This window comes from Microtus oregoni, unplaced genomic scaffold (genome assembly GCF_018167655.1).
Source record: "Microtus oregoni isolate MIOR12 unplaced genomic scaffold, Mior012 000023F_ref0000262, whole genome shotgun sequence".
Lineage (NCBI taxonomy): Eukaryota > Metazoa > Chordata > Mammalia > Rodentia > Cricetidae > Microtus > Microtus oregoni.
Genome location: NW_024543082.1, coordinates 36,943,844 through 36,962,800, shown reverse-complemented (window position 1 = coordinate 36,962,800; position 18,957 = coordinate 36,943,844). Strand labels below are relative to the sequence as shown.

General features: G+C 42.0%; 1 protein-coding gene across 9 annotated transcripts in view; it reads right to left on the bottom strand.

Moving 5' to 3' along the window:
- Synj1 (synaptojanin 1) overlaps positions 1-18,957 on the bottom strand; it is an 86,771-nt gene that overhangs the window by 9,008 nt on the left and 58,806 nt on the right. For 5 of the 9 annotated variants that reach the window (XM_041672846.1, XM_041672845.1, XM_041672844.1 and 2 more), the window contains 14 exons: positions 18,265-18,405; positions 17,973-18,165; positions 17,581-17,739; positions 15,326-15,482; positions 14,703-14,820; positions 14,391-14,606; positions 10,953-11,031; positions 8,550-8,712; positions 5,002-5,211; positions 3,937-4,071; positions 3,300-3,338; positions 1,522-1,569; positions 472-510; positions 240-310 (listed from right to left, as the gene is read on the bottom strand). In XM_041672846.1, coding sequence (XP_041528780.1) covers positions 240-310; positions 472-510; positions 1,522-1,569; positions 3,300-3,338; positions 3,937-4,071; positions 5,002-5,211; positions 8,550-8,712; positions 10,953-11,031; positions 14,391-14,606; positions 14,703-14,820; positions 15,326-15,482; positions 17,581-17,739; positions 17,973-18,165; positions 18,265-18,405 — 1,768 coding nt within the window. The remainder of the gene's footprint in view (positions 1-239; positions 311-471; positions 511-1,521; positions 1,570-3,299; positions 3,339-3,936; positions 4,072-5,001; positions 5,212-8,549; positions 8,713-10,952; positions 11,032-14,390; positions 14,607-14,702; positions 14,821-15,325; positions 15,483-17,580; positions 17,740-17,972; positions 18,166-18,264; positions 18,406-18,957) is intronic. The other 4 variants (XM_041672843.1, XM_041672841.1, XM_041672847.1 and 1 more) reach the window with 3 other exon arrangements.

The window sequence follows — 18,957 nt, the reverse complement described above, 5'->3', positions numbered from 1 at the left end:
AAATACATTACTCCTTCATATTTTAAGAGACACCAAGATGTTAGTGTGGTCATTTGGAGGTATGGGAGAAAGGTGAGAGTTGAGATAAAGCTTAGAGATCACCAGTTCCCTTGTTGTAGAGTTGAAAAGCTGAAGCCTGGGAGGTTTCCCCCGATTTCCTCCAAGGTTATCAAACAGATTAGCTGCAAACTGGACCTTAGAAGAAATACCTCTTCACTCCCAGGCCAGGTGTTACCTACCGGTCTGGCTGCAGCATATCCAGCAGGTCCTGGGCCTGCAAGTCCTGCTTGAGGTGAAGGCTGATTACGTCCTGAAACAAAGACATCACATTGTGTATTTAAGTATAAAAAAGAAAGTTTTTTTTTAAAAAAGTGAAAAGTATAAAGAAATAAGAAACCATGCACTTCTATTTCAAGTGTCTATTGTATGGCCCAGTTTTAAGGGGGAGTAACTACATTCAAGTGTTTTTACCTATATTATCTTTCCGTGTTGTTCCCGGGCTTTTGGGTGCTTTGGAACAGAAAGGAAAAAGAACCAACCATAGGTAAACAAGAAATCAACAGTGCATGGCATCACCTGGTTGTGCTGTTCATTGCCAGCAGAGACAAAGGCACGAGACGGCAACAAAACAGGCACGTAGCTTTGTGTAAAGACAGAAACTGGAGTATTAGAGAGACCTGCATGGGAGACAAAGGGAGTCACACTAAGGTGACAGTCTTCACAGACCTCTGTCCATGAACCTTGAAGACCTGGTCAGCTGCTCCTTACAGCTTGGCAGACAAACGGCTCCTGAGCCACAGCTCCTACAGCTCTGCCTGTCATAGCACAGGTCTAACTGTGGGTAAAGCTACCTTAAGATGAGGTCTTTCAGAATCTACAATAGACTATCAGGACCAAGACAGAAGACAAGTACAGACAAATGGACATGAAGAGTTACAGTATGGTTCAAACTCAGGAAGGCAGCCTTAGAATCAAGTGAAATTACTCAGGGAGACAGAATAAAGACACCAGCAGGCATTATCCTTGACTTTCCATTGTGAGGAGAAATTTGAGTACAATGGTTACATTAATACAGCAGTTCATAAATAATTGTAGTCTTAACGAATGGCCTCAACAAGTGGTCTTTTAAGCAATCTAGCCCAATACCAAAAATATTTAGAAACACCTTTTATAAAAAGAAAAATCTATAAAATACTCGATTCTAGTACCTTACAGTTACTAATCTACTAACCTTCAGGTTAATCAAGAGCATTAGTAAACATGTGACTTATTCATTCTTTCAACAGTAAGTTCATAGTCCAAGTACACAGGACTAGGTATGAACAACACAGGAACCTCAGGGCTAAGACATTAAATGGGTAGCCACTGGGAACTAGACATACAACAGAGAAGGAAAAGAGAAAAGCATAAGGTGTGTGTGTAAGGACAAGGAGAGGTGTCTACTTTGGTAGGATTTAGTAAGTCATGAAACACTGACATTGAGAACAAGAACCATATCTATAATGTAAAAATTCTTGTTACCTTCCATCTCTCTCCTAGCTACCCCAGGACTGGGAGGGGCTCCAACACCTTTTCAGAGAAAGAACAAAAGCTATATATAGTTCAGAGTCCAAAGCACAGGATGGAAGGCAGGGACACGATTATTGTTGCATGAAGGGCCTTTTATTGCTTTAAATCTCTTGGAAGTTATCAAAGTTATTTTAGCTCAAAGCTGACTCCTCCTTTTTCTCAGATCTAAGAACATAAGCAGGAGCATTGCTTCCTTTTCATATCTGAAATTACCAGCAGTAAGGAACCCCCCCAAAAAAAATCTAATGCAAAACTTTATGATTATCTCTCTCTCTCTCTGTTCCCCCCGCCCCCCCCGAGACAAGGTTTCTCTGTAGTTTTGGTGCCTGTCCTGGAATTAGCTCTTGTAGACCAGGCTGGCCTCGAACTCACAGAGATCCACCTGCCTCTGTCTCCCAAGTGCTGGGATTAAAGGCGTGCACCACCACCGCCCAGCTAATCATCTCATTTCTTATGTCTAGATTACGAATACGTTATTTGATAGTAAAAAGAAAAATAATCATAAATAAAGTTTCAAATCCATCTTAAATTTCTACAAAAAGACATTACTTTCTTCTTCTTCTTTTTTTTTTTTTTTAATTTTTCGAGACAGGGTTTCTCCACAGCTTTTGGTTCCTGTCCTGGAACTAGCTCTTGTAGACCAGGCTGGCCTCGAACTCACAGAGATCCACCTGCCTCTGCCTCCCGAGTGCTGGGATTAAAGGCGTGCGCCACCACCGCCCGGCTAAGACATTACTTTCTTAGGAGTTAGTTTCTGATGGATTCCCTAAGCTTGCTGTCTCGGAGGATTACTGGCTGCAGGATAAGATAAGTTGTAGCAGACTTATGAAGGGAGCCATTTTAAAATGAAAACAGATTTCTAAAAAAGCTACTGATTTGCTAATATGATACAAGTTTTCACAAATTCATTTTAAAATTTAATTTCTACAGATTAGTTTCCTAGTAAAGTGGAATTCACCCTAAAAATAAAAAGAATTTTCTAAAGAAAGAAGAAATGTTTCATAGGAGCTATCCTGTTCAAATCATGTAGCCACCCTTATTACAAAGTCACTAAAATCTTCACCTAAGCAGTGGCAGGTGGCCACAACTGACCTGAATCTCAGCTGACAACGACAGGAAGCTGAACACAACAACTCTGCATGGCCAGGGGTTTTAGGAGCATCATTAACACTGGAGCTGCTCAGCTCTTGGAAGAATTGGCACAATCTCCATCTTTTCTTGAGACTTAAGACGATATGAACTCAGCAATGAACCCTGCAGAATGAGCTGTCAGTTTTACCTCCGTGTTTAAGTGCTGGGACTGAATCCATGGCTTGTACATTTCAGGTAAGCACACTCGGCGCATCCCCATTCCTACACACATCCCCATTCCTACTTTCGGTTTTCATGTTAACTAAATAAATTACTTTTTAAATAAAAGCACCCAATAATGAATAAAAATTGCCTCACTGAAAAGAAGAAAATCATAGTTTTGCATAAACAGATGAGGCAAGAATTCGATGAGTTATTCAAAATGCAAAGTAAGATATAGTTTATTAGTTCTACTCACAGATAAAACCAAGCTCTAGTACGTTAACAGAAACATATAAAGTTTGGAACTTTATAATATGAGAATAAATGTCATTCATTTTGATGTTTACCAAACAGACCTAAACTGTCTCTGATTATAGAGTTCAAACTCCAAAACAATAAACCAGCATTCACACAGGATAGCAAATGTAAACGGTTACCTCCAAATTCTTTCCTAGCAGGTGCAGGACTCCTAGCCCCTTAGAGTTCATAAGAAATTAGGCAGCAGAAAGGAAATGACATTAAATAAGAGTTGAGATGTCAAGATCTGCTCCAACAGTCATGATAGCACATATGTATGACTATGTAAATATCCAGACACTACACAAAGCCATTCTTCAATGCATATGCCCACAGCAAGTGAACACTGTATTTAGCTAAGAGAACATTTAAAGACACATGTAAAGCATATTAAAAACATGTATGCTCTTCAGTTTTAAAATAAAATTTCCACAAATAAATGTTAGTTGTCTTTATAAAGCTATAGATGAGTAATGAAAAAAAATTAAACCCATTTTACCCAAGAACATCATACATGCACAAAAATACATCAAGTTAGCAAGATCCAAAGAAGCCTCCCCTGTGCACAGGCAAAGAGGCAGCCTATCACATGCTCAAGAAATCTGCTTGACAGACACATCATCCTGTGGCTCCTCTTAGAGAAGCTTAAGAAGTAATAATGATCATACAAACACAAACAGAATCCAGAGTCTAGCAGCGTGAAAACATGCACAATGCTTTCAAAATGAGGAGGAGGAGAATTTTAAGCTAAGCAGACACCCAAGAGTAATCGGTTACCTGAAGGTGGAGGTGGTCTCTGTGGTGGGGCAGGGCGTGCTGGAGGAGCAACTGGGCGGGGAGGGGGTGGCCTCTTGGGCTCTAAGGTCTGGGAAGAATCTTTCTGGGCTGCTGGCTGGCTGTCAACTGGAGAACCTAAAAAGGGAGGAGGTAAGATTAGAGGCCAACCAGGGGACAGTGGGAAGGAATGTACATATGTAATGACAATGACCTAAATTTATCCTCCAAAAATTCTGTACTAAAGGCATAGTAAAACATTTTCAGTGTGAATAAAGCAACAGTGAATAAAGGAACCACTTGTCTGGAACCATGGGCACCATGTGCTACCCTGTGCTGACCTCTTATCTGGCAGAGGTGCTAAGAGCTGACTTGCTGAGGAATTCTCTTAAGGGACAAATGTTTACTCTTTCAACTATGTCATACACAACTTGCTGGCCAGCAAAGAAGGGGGAGGGGGAGCCCAAATGGACAAACAATTTCATCACAGAACAGAAAATCACAAGTTGTAAAACATAGACAATCCTAACACACATCAATAGGATAATTCCCAATCAGCAGCAACGACTGAGAGTCTGCTCCACTAAGAGTCATGGCTGAGGAAATCTGCTTCCTGTTTCAGGGCACTCAGCGCATGGGCTAAAAAGCTAAACAATGTTTACTTGTGAGTTTTGTTAACTTGATACACGTTAGAGTCACTGGGGAAGAAGGAAACTCAACTGAGGAACTGTCTCCATCAGACAGGCCTGGGAAGGCCCAGACCATTGTGGGCAGTGCTATCCTTGGGCAGGTGGTCCAGGTGGAATAGGAAAGCAGGCTGAGCTAGCCATGGAGAGAAAGCCAGGAAGCAGTGTTCCTCCATGGTCTCTGCATCAGCTCCTGCCTCCAGGTTCTTGCCTTGAGCTCCTGTCCTGGCTTCTCTTAATGAATCTGTAGGCCAAACAACCATTCCTTCCTCAGGCTGGCTTTGGCCACTGTTTTAGCACAGCAGTAGAGAGCAAACTAGGACACAACGGTTCCCCAGACTGGCTAGACAGAGTCACACGAACACTTAACGTAAGTACACACTCTGGGAACTCAGGGGCCCTGAAGTTCTTGAGGGTGCTCGGCTGGGTCTGACGGGAAGAGACGGTGCGGAGTACTCTGGCATTGTAGGTGATTGGCAGGGACTGGTCCGGGGTGAAGAGCTTGGAGAAGTGCCAAGGCCAGAACTTGAGGACGGCTGTAGATGCTGAGGGAGAAGCTCCTCTACTTCAGCACTATAGTCATCGACATCACCTAACAAAAAAAGCAAGGCCACCATCATTTTAACTTTTCATATTAGGCTTTATAGGGCTAAAAGATACAAGGCGATCATGACCCACAGGTTGAGAATTGCTGCCTTAACCAGAAGTCTCCCACTTCACGCTCTTCCACCCAACATAGATCCAGTTTCTCCCATCAGGGCTCATCTCCACTTAACCTAAGGGTTGGAAAGCAGGATCAGGGTACCCCGTGCAACAGGATTCCTAACCCAGAACATAAGCCTTCCTCCCGAGTGCTATTTTTATGGCAATGTCACCAGGAGTTTGGAACACCCTTTATCCCACCCACTTCAGAAATCTCTACCCTCTGACCTTCCAGTGACTAGAACTAAGGATAGTCAGTTAGGGCTAAGCACAAAGCACAATGGTACGTGGGCACTATCACCTTTCTGCATACACCAAAGTCCTATGGACAGCAAGTGGAACAATCCAAATGCCTCAGCTTTGTCCCCACTGACAGCAAGAGCCCCAGCCTACCTGACCTCTAGGCACTTACTGACTGGCAACACTTCATTCCGGTCACCTTCTTTCACCCCACCAAGATCTAGCTTGCTTCCTAGTGTTCCAGCCCCGTCCAAGGCGGCCCCTCCTGTTTAGCTTCAGCAGTTCACCTGACCACCCCCACTGTACGGTTCTTCCATTGCCTGTGCCCAACAAACTCTTTCATAGGCCAGTCCCACTACTTCACGTCTCGACAGTGCACTCGTCAGGGAGTGCCACTTCCTGAAGAAAACCACACCATCCTCATGGTCATAATGACAAGTTTGTAGTTTTCAGTTTCCTTTGGGTCCCCCAAGTTGCCTGAAAATTCTGAATTCTTATTTATTCTTCTCATTTCCTTTTGCCAGAAACACTATCTCAAAGTGTCTCCTCAAGTCCCCTAAAATGTGGAATGTCCCAGTCCAGCAAACCACTTGAGCACTTAAGGTTCAGAACGAAGAGAAGTCTGCAGGTGGAACCTCCGTCACCAAGTACCGTGAGCTGCATTCTCACCGTACAGCTGGTACTCAGGCCAGCACTGCCCTCTCCCCTCAGAGACCTTGTTCTTCTGTCAGTGCTCTCACAGTATCAGCCTGCACTGAGCACCACTGAGCACTCAGCACCCCCCCCCATTTAAAGCAACTGTTCTGCACCCCTACTTCACCTGCCACCCAGAGCAATTTCACCATCTGCTTTTACCATACCAAAATCACTCTTACAAAGGTCACTAACAGATTCCTTCACTGCTCCTAAATTAGACAAGTTTCTGTCCTTATTCTGTCCCTCATCTCTCTGAGGTTTGAGATGTCATGGACCATTCTTTCCTGTTTATACTTTCTTGACTTTAACAATGCCTTTACTTTTATGTGTATGAGAGTTTATTTGCATGTATGTGTATGCACAACACAAGTGCCGTGCCTGAAGAGGCCACAAGAGGCACTGGATCCCATGGAACTGGAGTGACAGAATCACCATGTGGGTTCTGGGACCCTGATGTGGGTTTCCCCTCTGTATGCTGTAATATCATCGGTTAATAAAGGAACTGCTTTGAGCCTGTAGCAGAGCTATAGGGAAACAGAGCTAGGCAGGGAAAACTAAACTGAATGCTGGGAGAAAGGCGGCAGAGTCAGAGAGAAGCTATGTAGCCCCTGCCAGAGACAGAAGAAGGGACTTTGCTGATAAGCCACAGTCATGTGGTAATACACAAATTAGTGGAAATGGGTTAAAGTACTATGTGGGAGTTAGCCAATAAGAAGCTAGAGCTATTGGGCCAAGCACTGACTTAAATAATATAGTTTCTGTGCGATTATTTTGGGTCTGGACTACTGAGAACATACAAACAGCCTCCCTCCTACAGGAACCAAACCTGGGTCCTCTACAAGAGCAGCCAGTGCTTTTAACCACTGAGCCATCTCTGCAGCCCCTTGACTTTATTTTTTCTAGACTATAAACCCTCCCATGGGGCATCATACCACCGTTCATTATCACACTGATATCACTTACTATGACTGCCTGCAAAGCACCCAGCACACAGTGAGTCCTAGAGCTGACAAAGAACACGGTCACAGAATTTGCAGCACCTGGCATGCACCTCAATGATGGTTAATTTTGATGGGACAAATAGCTGGGAGAGCAGTAAAGCCTACCTCTGGCTCTGCCTGTGAAGATTAATCTCCTCCTGCCCAGAGGCGATTAGACAGCTTTGATATAACAAATGGAAAGAGCATTGTTGGAAAGTGGTAGAAAGTTGGAGGACTAGGTCAGTAGGAGTTTGTCTCTGGGTCTATTTCCTGCTCTGGCCTATTTTCATATGTACCCCTCCCGCCTTTTCTTTGCTTCTTATCTGCTAAGAAGAAAAGACCGGCTTCCACCATCTGCTCCTGCCTCTATGTTGCTCCTCCAAGTATATGTACCAATCAACCAAGGACTCAACATCTGAAAACATATGCCAAAATATTATCTTCTCCTTAACTTGTTTCTGAAAGGTATTTGGCCACAATTAGAAAGGGAACCAACATAACTTAGCATCTAAAAATTGTGTATTTATGTGTGGATCAAGTAAATGACCAATATAAAAGCTAGTGATTATCCTAAAAGATGTCTAACTTAGATATGTTATCTAGAGGTGCAGAGTCAGGTACACATTTCTGGGGAGGCCAGTGATGGAACCCAGGGCCTTATACACATTAAACATTCACTTTATCACAAGTATATCCTAGCACTCGGGAGGCAGAGGCAGGTGGATCTCTGTGAGTTCGAGGCCTATAAGAGCTAGTAGTTCTAGGAGAGTCTCCAAAGCTACGGAGAGACCTGTCTCAAAAACAAAAACAAACAAACAAAAAACAAAGTATATCCTAATGAAAACTATGCTCACACATATAACATAGTATTAGAAAGCAAATGTATTTTCAAATAATGTTCAAGAAAACTACAACACCCAGATAATTTGTCCCAAAATTCAACTTAAGTAGATACCTTTCTATGCATGGGTTCAGTTTCACATGAATGTATTCCTAGTCACTTGGACTCTCTCTGAATTCCTTTGAAACATTTCTTTTGTAGTAATTATTATGAACTCATTTCAGCAGTAAAAAGAATCATTTGGAACTTATGCTTCACTGTAATTATTGGCACAAACAAAATACCATCCTGTGCTTTTATTATACAATATAGAATAAAATATGCAAATGTATTTACTATTTAATGATAAAACAGCATATGCGTTCCCAAGACTAATATAATGAGATATAAGGAGAGGGATAAACTGGACTCTAAGTCGGCAGTGCTGGGAGGGTGCAAACAACACAGAGTAAGTCTGGTCAACATACGAACCTTCCATGTCGAAATCGGCTGTGAGCTCTGCGTCCTCACCGAGCAGGGTGGAGCTCGTTGATGAGGGCAATGTGACACTGATTTTCTCCAAACTCATCTCTTCTTCCAAATTCTTGATCCAGTCTGGACTTTTTAAGGTAATTGTTATAGTCCGATTTAATAACTAGTTGGCATAAAAAAGATGTGGAAGAAAAGTTTAGTAACACAGAAACTAACATGGGAGAATGGTGCCTATGTTACCTTATGCAATGGCACCAATGGTTTAGTTGGATTCTAATCAAAACAAAGTCTTCCCCACATACTAAAATTCTCCCATGTGCAGGCTTTCACCATTCTGCCTATAAAAGCCTATGATGTCAAGCAAAAGTAATTAGGATTCCTTTTCTCTGGCTAGCATCTCTTCCTGGCTAAATACAAACTACTGATAGTCTATTGTGTAATTCCGGTTTGGACCCATAAACTAAATGGAAACAACTGCAGGGGAGACAGAGGCCTTGAACACACACTTGCTATCGTGGTCCTCTCTTCTCTGGCATGATGGCCCTGAGAGCCGCTCTACTGTATGCTGCTACACGAACCTGTGGCTTTAGCATTTCACATGTATGAAGAATGCTGTGTTGTAAAGATTACTTTAGATCTTCTACAAAAATTAGCTGTTCTGGAGCTAGAATGGCTGACACTTACCAAGCAAGTCTTCAGCTTTCCTTATGCTTTTAAGTGGCTTTAGATCTAAATATGATTTCATAAAGTCACCAATATGTTATAATCAAGCTACACTGTGGTGTAGTTTTTAAATTCTTTAAAACTTTGTTCTTGGGCATAAGAGTCCTTTGTCAAGGACATGGAGATGCTAGAGAGGAAAAGGTCTCACTGAAAGTCCACACTATACAACAGACTAGCTTCCTAGTTACCAGCTCTTTTATACAGTTTCAACTTTCTTTTGTTTGAAGAGTTCTTTAGTGATAAGAAGACTAAACTTTTAAAATATTAATAAATATTTTATAAATGACCTGTGTAGCTATGGTCAACACACTGTGCGGACAGGGGCAATTCTGTGGACAGATTCCAGGATTATTGCTCTCAGGATTCCTGAAGGCACAGAGGTCAAAAGCTACTCATGGCTTGTCTAATAGCAACAGAGCTTTGAAGCCAGAGGGCTTAAATCTCTTACTTGCTTATCAAACTCAAGTATTAAATTCAGTTGAATTCATCATTTACCTACATATTTCACAGATCATCTTTTAAAATCAACAAAAATCTTCTATATTTACCAAATATTATATTTTAAAAATTATTTTTATTATTTGTTTGTTGTTTGTATGTGTGTGTGTGTGTTTGTGTTGCTTTTTGTTTTTTGAGACACAGTCTTACTGTGTAGCCCAGGCTGGCCTAAAATTCAGTAAGGCCCCTTCCTCAGCCTACCAAGAGCTGGGATCACAGGTATGTGCTACCATGCCCAGCCTCTTCAGATTTTTCTCTGAAATTGGATAATTCCTGAAAAAAAATTGGGTTAAATTAGTGGTTCTAACAAAGGCAATACATTAGAGGTGTAGAAATGTTAGCTTCTAAAAGGGTCAACTAAATCTATTATCTTACATTCTCTGTTTTCCCCTTTAATTCATTCATTCATTTTGACATGAATACATTAGCACTGCATTAAAAAAACAAAACATAAAAACAAGAGAAACTCAAGCAATGTAAACATGCAAACATGTTTCTTCAAGGAAGCAAAAGTAACACGACAAGAGAAAGCTGGTAAACTTCAGAGGGAGCAGCTCATTGCTGGACAAACTGAACCCAGAGTTCCGTCTAGTGTACCCACTGACCATATCCTTAGCAACGCAGGACAGACGCACCCTTTCACAAGTCACTGGTCTAAGTTCCCCATCGGTGACATTTCAAATCACAGGCTCAGAACACCCTCAGCTGTTCCATCTGAAAGTGCCACAGTGTGGTGTTTGCCATCTGTGGCAATTACGTATCCATGCCGGAAGAGGGGAGAGCAAAGCCTTTCCTTAGCTTCCAGGTAATTCCTCGGAAATAATGAGGACCTTCTGCCCCTGGTTCTTGTAAACAAAGCACGTCCTCCACTTGACAACAGGAGCTGGACTATCTATCCTTAACTAAAATTTTTAAATATTTTGCATTAAATATGGTAAAATCAAATCAGGCAGTGAAAATGCTTTCCTTTTCATTTCTGTCAATGGTTAATATCTCTAAGGAGAAAGTAAAATAACCTTAAGTTAGGCAGAAAACTAGTTTAAATAAAAATATGAAGTAACCCTTATGCAGTTCACAGTATTCTATCTTAACTGAAAATACATTTAGACACTCTCATAGTATGCTTGTAAAAACATAATTTTCAGACATTTCAAATGTTTAGAATCATCAAATCTACCTTACCTCTTTACCATTCAGGCTCAGAACATTCAAGGCAGAGCTTCCCTCCAAAAATGTTACCCACATTTTATCTTCTACGAATCTTTAAGAAAAAAAAAGTGATATATTAGAATACAATTAAGCTCAATCTCTAGGCACTGGCTCCTAAGGGACAACTGGGGCCAAGAAGAGAACATAGAGCCACTGGGCTGGCACCCAGGGGAGGGCACTCTTCTGACACAGCACTTCCCTCTTGCTTCCTTCCCCTTGAGGAAAACAGGCAGGAGAAGGGGCCTCATTCATGGCGACCCTGTGTTAGAAGCTACATCTCCTGACTCCACAGTGAGGTATTAAGTAAGCATTATCACTGTTTCCATGACTTTCCTGAAGGTCATTTCCTTTGACTGAGAAAGGTAATAGGAACTATTTATGAGAAAGAAACTCCAATTCCTTTCCCGGTCAGGGAACCAAAAAAAAAAAAAAAAAAAAAAAAAAAAGAAAGAAACTCCAAACAACATAACTAATTGGTCCCAAGGAGCTTCAGGTTAGGAGTCTGTCTTTCTCTCTAGGTCTTTGCTATGATTCCAAGTCTATACTTTGGAAACAAGAAATGCCCAAAAGCAGAGAAATGAAACCAAGGAGACACGTTGAAGAGTCACTGGTTATATGATGAGATTCATAACCAAAGAATAAAACAGTGTTTATCTATCTTATTTACAAAAGCAATTTTGCAAACTGAGCTTCCCCAACTGTATGGAGAAAGCCTTTTTGTCTCACGCTCAGAATCTAAAAGATTATGGATTTTAAAAAAGAAAAAAAAAAAGGTCAATTCCTTTCTCTAGAGCCAGGTTTCTTGCTAATCCCATACTGGCCACCTCAATCAAGGTATCCCTTTCCTTGCTCTTATCTCTGTCCTTCCTCCATCCCAACTATCCTGTTCCCTCAAGTTCTCCTTGCCCTCCCCTTTCACCCTCCCTTCTCCCCCCACCCCTATGTTCCCAATTTTGTCAGGTGATCCTGTCTATTTTGACTTTCCAGGTGGATCTATATATGTTTTTCTTAGAGTTCACCTTATTACTTAGCTTCTCTAGCAAGGATGAGCCCAGCTAAGACCCTAAGCAATAGAGGAGAGTGTATCTGAACTGGCATTGTCCTATAGTCAGACTGATGAATATCTTAAATATCACCACAGAACCTGCATCCAGCAACTGATGGAAACAGAGGCAGAGACCTGCAGCAGAGCTCCCAAAGTCCAGTTGAAGAGTGGGAGGAGTGAGAATATGAACCAAGAGGTCAAGACCATGATGGGTTCACCCACTGAAACAGTCTACCTGAGCTAATGGGAGCGCATCAACTCCAGCTGGATGGGGAAGGAACAAGCATAGGACCAAACTAGTCCCTCTGAATGTGGCTGGGGCAGACTGAGGGACCACTAGCAGTGGTACCAGGATTTATCCCTACTGCATGTACTGGCTTTTTGGGAACCTATTCTCTTTGGATGGATGCCTTGCTCAGCCTAGATATAGTAGGGAGGACCTTGGACCTTCCCCAAAGCAATGTACCTTACCCTCTCTGAGGAGTGGATGGTGGGTGGGGTGAGGGGGGTAGGAGGAAGAAATGGGAAGAGGGGAGGGAGAAGGAACTTGGATTGATATGTATAATGAAAAAAGATAGTTTGTTTTCTTTTTTTCTAAAAAAAGGGGGGGGAGAAAAGGTCAAAATAAAAGTGTACCAAACTACTGTACTGAAGTCAGGAGCACATGGGATACATCTTATAATCACTCAGACATGACCATAGACATCTGACTCTGCTTCTCTGACAGGAATTTTTTAAGTTTCAAGAATGTTGTCATTTGAAATACACAGGGATGGTATTCTTACCTAAGTAACTACAAACGGTTGGCCATGGAGGAGCCCCCTGTAAAACTGTTATTAGATGTACCCGTGTCCTGAGCTCCAAATATTATCTGTTCTCTGCTAACTGCACAAGACCACAGCTGTAACCTCCACATCCACCTCTACTTTACTTTTAGCATCTGTTTCTCTCTAGCAGTTTGGTATCACTGGTGAAGCCGACATAATATCATAAGTGTCCAGACACCCCATAGCTTTATATCACAGTAACACCCGGTTTTCTTATCAACACTTTCCCTAATGTTGCCAATACTCTACGGAAGGCTTTTGGCTTCAATTCTGAACTAAGAGGAACCAAGGGAATTGGAATGGCACAAGTCTCTCTGTCTCATACCATTTAGACCCTTCTAGCTCAAGGCTGCACTTTCCACTTGCTCATGAAGCTACTCCCTGCCCACTCAGAGTCACAGATGTTTCCGACAGTCTGACATTTCTATACTTGGCAAGGCCTTCTGTTATCTGGAAATCTGGGATATTTTACTTTCTAGAGCTGTTTTAAGTCTTTTAGAAGCTAACTAACTCATTATTGCTAGGGTATGCATGTGGAGTTGGCTGTCTCCGTCCACCCTCACATGGATCCCAGGGACGGACTCAGGTAGTACCTCTGTTTACCAAGCCAGCTCTCAGGCTCAGATTTGATAAGATTTTGAAGATTTAATATAGATTTCTCTCAAAGATGTTAGGGGAGGAGTAGGGAAAAAAAATCAAAGGATCTGAAGTCTAAACACAATTTCTTTCTGTTCGTCCCTCTGCTCCCTGGAAGGAGCTCGTGTCTCAGGCATGCGTTCCCCTCTGCAGAAACTACCCTATCTTCATTCTATGGACCAGCGACTTTTCCAGTCTAAGCACATGCCACATCTTTTCCTTCTCCTCCGCTCTTCTACAGCACCTAGTATGGAGGTTAGAACACAAAGAAAGCACACCCGAGCAGATGGACACCATACAAAGAAATTAACAAGTACTCATTTACATGAAATTCAATTTCCCCAAACTGGGTGGCTCCGCAGGAAGCCCCTTAGGACAGGGGCTGGGGCTGGAATGGATGGCTCCTACAACTCACCCTTCTGCTGGCATTTGTAACAACTTCAAACATCATGTTTCTTAAACTTGGGGAGTAACAAAAAAGTCCCTCCAGGTTATTATTTACTGAAGATCGTTATTTACTTATTCGTTATGTAGTCTGCTGGCTTTCAACTCACGATCCTCCTGCCTCAGCCTCTTGAATGCTGGGGTACAGTCTCTTTACCTTCTCTCTCCTGCAAACACCACATTACTCCCCCAGCTCTGCTCTCTCCCAGAGCTCGCTACAGTGCTGCTGGAGAGGAACCCGACGAGGGCATTCCTGAGCTCAAGCATACCTTTGTCTTCAATTGTTCATGGAGAAGCTTCATTATTCATTTTAAGTTTTCTAAGTTGAGAACTTACTTTGAAAACCTAGGAGCTCTTGAATAACACCCCAAGTATAGCCCTTTCATTCGGAAATGTCCCACTTACACACTGGTCAGTCACTAGATTAGGGTTTGCAGTATGGTCAGACGCCTCACTCACCTAATGAGTATGACTTCACCAAAATGTGCAAACTGCTGCAGAAGCTCGTCAATCAAAGCATCATCAAAAAAAGTGTTTTCTTGTGCAGAACTTTTGATTGAGACCAGCACTGTGCCATCTGGTGGCCCCTGGACAGCAATGACTTCTTTATAAATTTTTTGTCTCTCTTCAGCTTCAACTTCAAATATATCTATATCAATCAGGGCGACGACAGGCCTTTAGACACAGAGGTAGAGAGATGCATTAGAGATGCTTCTGAAGGAATTTATTTCAAACAAACTTCATGCATCATTAAAAGCTGAGACTGTAAACCTATGGTCAGAAGTCTTCAGCTCGGCTCTCCCGTAGTGCAGCAAAGTACCAGGGGTCCATGTGTAAAGGATTTTGCTTTCATCTTGGAAACTAGCATTCAGAAGATCCAAGTCTTCAGCTGCGATCAGAATAAAAGAAAATCAAGAGAAGCCACATGAACAGGAGCGGTAGTAGGACACAAATGAGCTCTCACTTCCTGGTCCAATCTGCAGCAGTCTGAGGCTAAAGTGCCAAACCCTGGAAGAAGGGAGTCCAGAGAGGTCTTTAGGGATGTATTTGTCACGTTATTTTCTTCTTCACTTGGGAAAAACCTCAATGTTGCTCACTTCTAAGATTACTTGGGACCTGGGACCAAACACTGTTTCATAAAAGTTCAATAGCCAAGCATAATTCAAAACCTTCAATTTCAGAACTGCAATCAGAAATTTTACAAAATAAATGTTTCTTCATTTCGCTTTACATGAAATTATGTCACTGAAAAAATTGGCATGAAATGCTTTTAAAATGTTTATTCTATGCTAGAAAACCTTTGTATAAAAAGCTCTTATTGTTGATCAGTGTTTCTCACTCTGCCCTTCACAAATTCACATGAATTTCCCTGTGTAAGCAAGTCCGCTCCTTACCTGATCTGTCAAAAGGCCACTTTCTCCTCCTCCAGAGGACTCGGTCTGTCCACGCAGGCGTGCGGCACTTCTCGCTGGTGTCATAGTCTTCAGAAAACAAGTCATATTTATAGGTTGGAGCAAATGTCACCTTTCCCTCTAAAAATCCTCTGAAAATCTAAAATAAACACACACAAATTTATTCCAAAACACATAAATGTTCATGTGTTTACTCAGAAGTTTAAAAAATTTCTTCATTTTGGAGGCTCCATGTATGTAATGAAATCCGACCATATTCACCCTCTATTTCTCCCCTCCAACTCTCCCTCATTCCTCTCAACATCACATATTCTTCTTCTTTTGATGACTCACTAACTCCAATTAGTGTTATACATATGTGCATGAGGATAGAGCCATTCATAGAGCAGTGGCTCTCAACCTTCCGAATGCTGCGGCCCTTTAATACAGTTCCTCATGTTGTAGCGACCCTAACCATGAAATTATTTTTGCTGCTACTTTATAACTGTAATTTTGCTACTGTTATAAATCATAATGTAAATATATGAGTTTTCCAGTGGTCTTAGGTGACCTCTGTGAAAGGGTCACAATCCACAGGTTGAGAACCACGGCACTAAAGCAAGGGACACCTACCGGTGGTGCTCACACCATATCCTCAGAAAAGTAATGCCCCTGGCAACGATCAACTGTCAATGGCTCACCCGTAAAGTGTGCAATGTTACGTTTTGTGCAGGCAGCTACAGCTTCTGAGTTCATGAATGGCACAGCTGTGTCCTTGAATTAACATGTGTGATCTAGGATGAACACTCAGTGTCTTATTCTCTGCACTGTGGCAGTTACGCATCTTCCTACTGACTGCCGACACTGGAAGAAGCAGCACCAAGGCTGAGAGCAACCTAAGTCTGTTGGTACTGGGAATTGACCTAAGATGTCTGTGTGTCTGCATGTGTGTGCAGGTGTCCATGGAGCCAGAACTGGGCTTTGTACCAGGGTCATTTGATAGAACAGCAAGAGTTCTTAACCACGGAGCCATCTCTCTAGTCTTACACTTTTATTTTTATGTGTTGAATAGTCGCCTACAAAGTATCTATCTATCCAGTGAAAAATTCTAACAGAACTGAGTAACAACAACAGCCCCCAACCACAGCATGTGACCTTTTTGCTATCACTTAGCCTTCCATTAATCATTCCCTAAAAATTTTAAGCCTTCTGTTTGAAAGCACAGCTTATAAACACATGGATGTATTTTTCTTCCTAGGAATAATTATATACTTTTTAAAAATTTTCTCTTCCCCCTCCTTTCTTATTTCTAATCTTTCATTCTTTCAAGAAAAAAATAATTCTGTGTGTTTAGCCACAGGTACAGTTCCCAATAAACACAGAAACAGAATAAGAAATATGTTTGTCAAAATTCATAGTCTTTTACAATTTTTATTTATTGCATGCTTGTAATTTTATGTGTATGTTGAGTGAGCAGGGCATGTGTGGACACATGTGGAGTTGGTTCTCACCCTTCACTCACTGAGACAGGACGTATCTTGGTGTCCAGTGCAGTATACCCCAGGCTGGCTGTTCCACAAGCTTCTGCAACTGGCTGATTCTCCTGTATCTACCTCCTATCTACCCGCGGTTACAGGTGCATGCCACTGCACCAGGGTTTTCACCTGGGGCTTTGTGTGTAGGTTCTGGAGAGCAAATTTGGATCTTCAGGATTACATGGAAAGTGATTTAAACCCCCAACCCATCTCTCTGGCCCCCCAATCTTTTTACTTTCTTTCTTTTTATTTTTATTTTATTTTTTTTAAATATTTATTTATTTATTATTTATACAATATTCTGTGTGTATGCCTGCAGGCCAGAGGAGGGCACTAGACCCCATTACAGATGGTTGTGAGCCACCATGTGGTTGCTGGGAATTGAACTCAGGACCTTTGGAAGAGCAGGCAATGCTCTTAACCTCCGAGCCATCTCTCCAGCCCCATCTTTCTTTTTATTTAAGAAGAAAATCTTACATTTCTTTTTATTTCTGTGCATCTGTTTATGTCTACCTTTCTACTTGTACGCCATGTAATGGGCAGCTGCCTGCCTGCAAAGGCCAGAAGAGAACATTGGACAATTACAAGTGGTGTGAGCTCTCAGTGTGTGGGCACCAGGTATTGTCTGCAAGGGCAGAAGTTCACATAGCTGCTGAGCCATCATCTCTTGAGCCTTCCAAAAGTCCCCTTTGTAACACAACCATCTTCCCAGTATGTTCTTACCTGCCCCGCATTTTTCTGATTGATGAGTTGATCCCCAGCTATAAGAGAATCCCAATTTTGCTGTCTTATGAGCTCTTTAACTTCTTCATTAGGAAGATCAATTCGATAGTTGAAATCACCACACCAAAATACATAGTCATGGGAAAACAGCATCCTTCCCTGGAAACACAAGATGGCACTTGAAGTTCAAAACAACAGTTTAATTTGTTCACATTATTGCTTTGCTTCAGATGTGCCTGCCACTGTCACCACTGTTTCTTGAGCCAAGTAGATGGGCACTGCTGATGTTTCTGAGAACTGCTTTAAATCTTCAGAACTGGTGACATAAAATGTAGGGTAAATTAAAATAGAATCCAAAGGTTTATCTTAAAGAATAAACAGTAGAAGCTTACCATGGGAAAACTCAATTTCCGTGCTATTTCTACAAAATCTTCATTTCTCTCTTTGACTTGAGACTGCCCTGCAGCAAAGTGGCTGCAGACGAAGCACAGGCTGGTGGTGTGGAAGAGCATGCGGATCGCAACTGCTCCCTTATTTCCAGTTGCGCCTCCCATTCCCGTCTTCACTGTATCCACCGCAACGTCCCTTTAAAACATAATTACAAAGAAAGAGATGACATCACACACTCTAGGGCTGTCCTTGTCATTCAGTGAGAAAAGCCACAGCCAAGTGTCTGTTACTAACCTGATAAAAGGAGCATGCTGTGGTCTGATAAAAACAAACAGGCAGACACCCACCAGCTGCTCCGAAGCCAGCAGGACGTACTTGTTGTCTCTGGAGATGGTCTTCTGCAGCTCCACTGCCCATAGCTTCTGGTTTGTTGTGCTACCCAAGTATCAAAGAGGAAATTTTTATACATCTGATTTCTTAAAAAGAAGAAAATCTCATGCATGTTTTGCTTCCGTTAAAAAGAAAAATCTGAAGCTTAACCAAAATAATATAGCATTTCAAAATCTACTGAAGAACTCCTCTATGAGGAGAGCTGACTTACCATGTAAAGGTGCCACTGCCAACCCTGACGACCTGAGTTCAATCCCCATGACTTTTGGGGAAGGAGGACTGACCCTGAAGTTACCCTCTGACCTCTGCATGTACGCCACTGCACATGTGTGCCTTTGCACACACACAACACACAGATGCTAAAATGAAAGAAAAAAAAACCTACCAAGAAAGAAAACAAAGGAGATAGGAAATGACACTTCCGTCTCAAGTGTTCCTGGGCTCACGGAGATGCAGACCCCTCTCCATATCACTGCATCTCCCCCAACTCCAGTTTTCTAGTCATGAATTTAAGTTTATTAATTAACAACTACTCGTGTGTGTAAGAGTATGTCAGTATGTGTAGGCACTCAAAGAGGACAGAGAAAGGATCAGAAC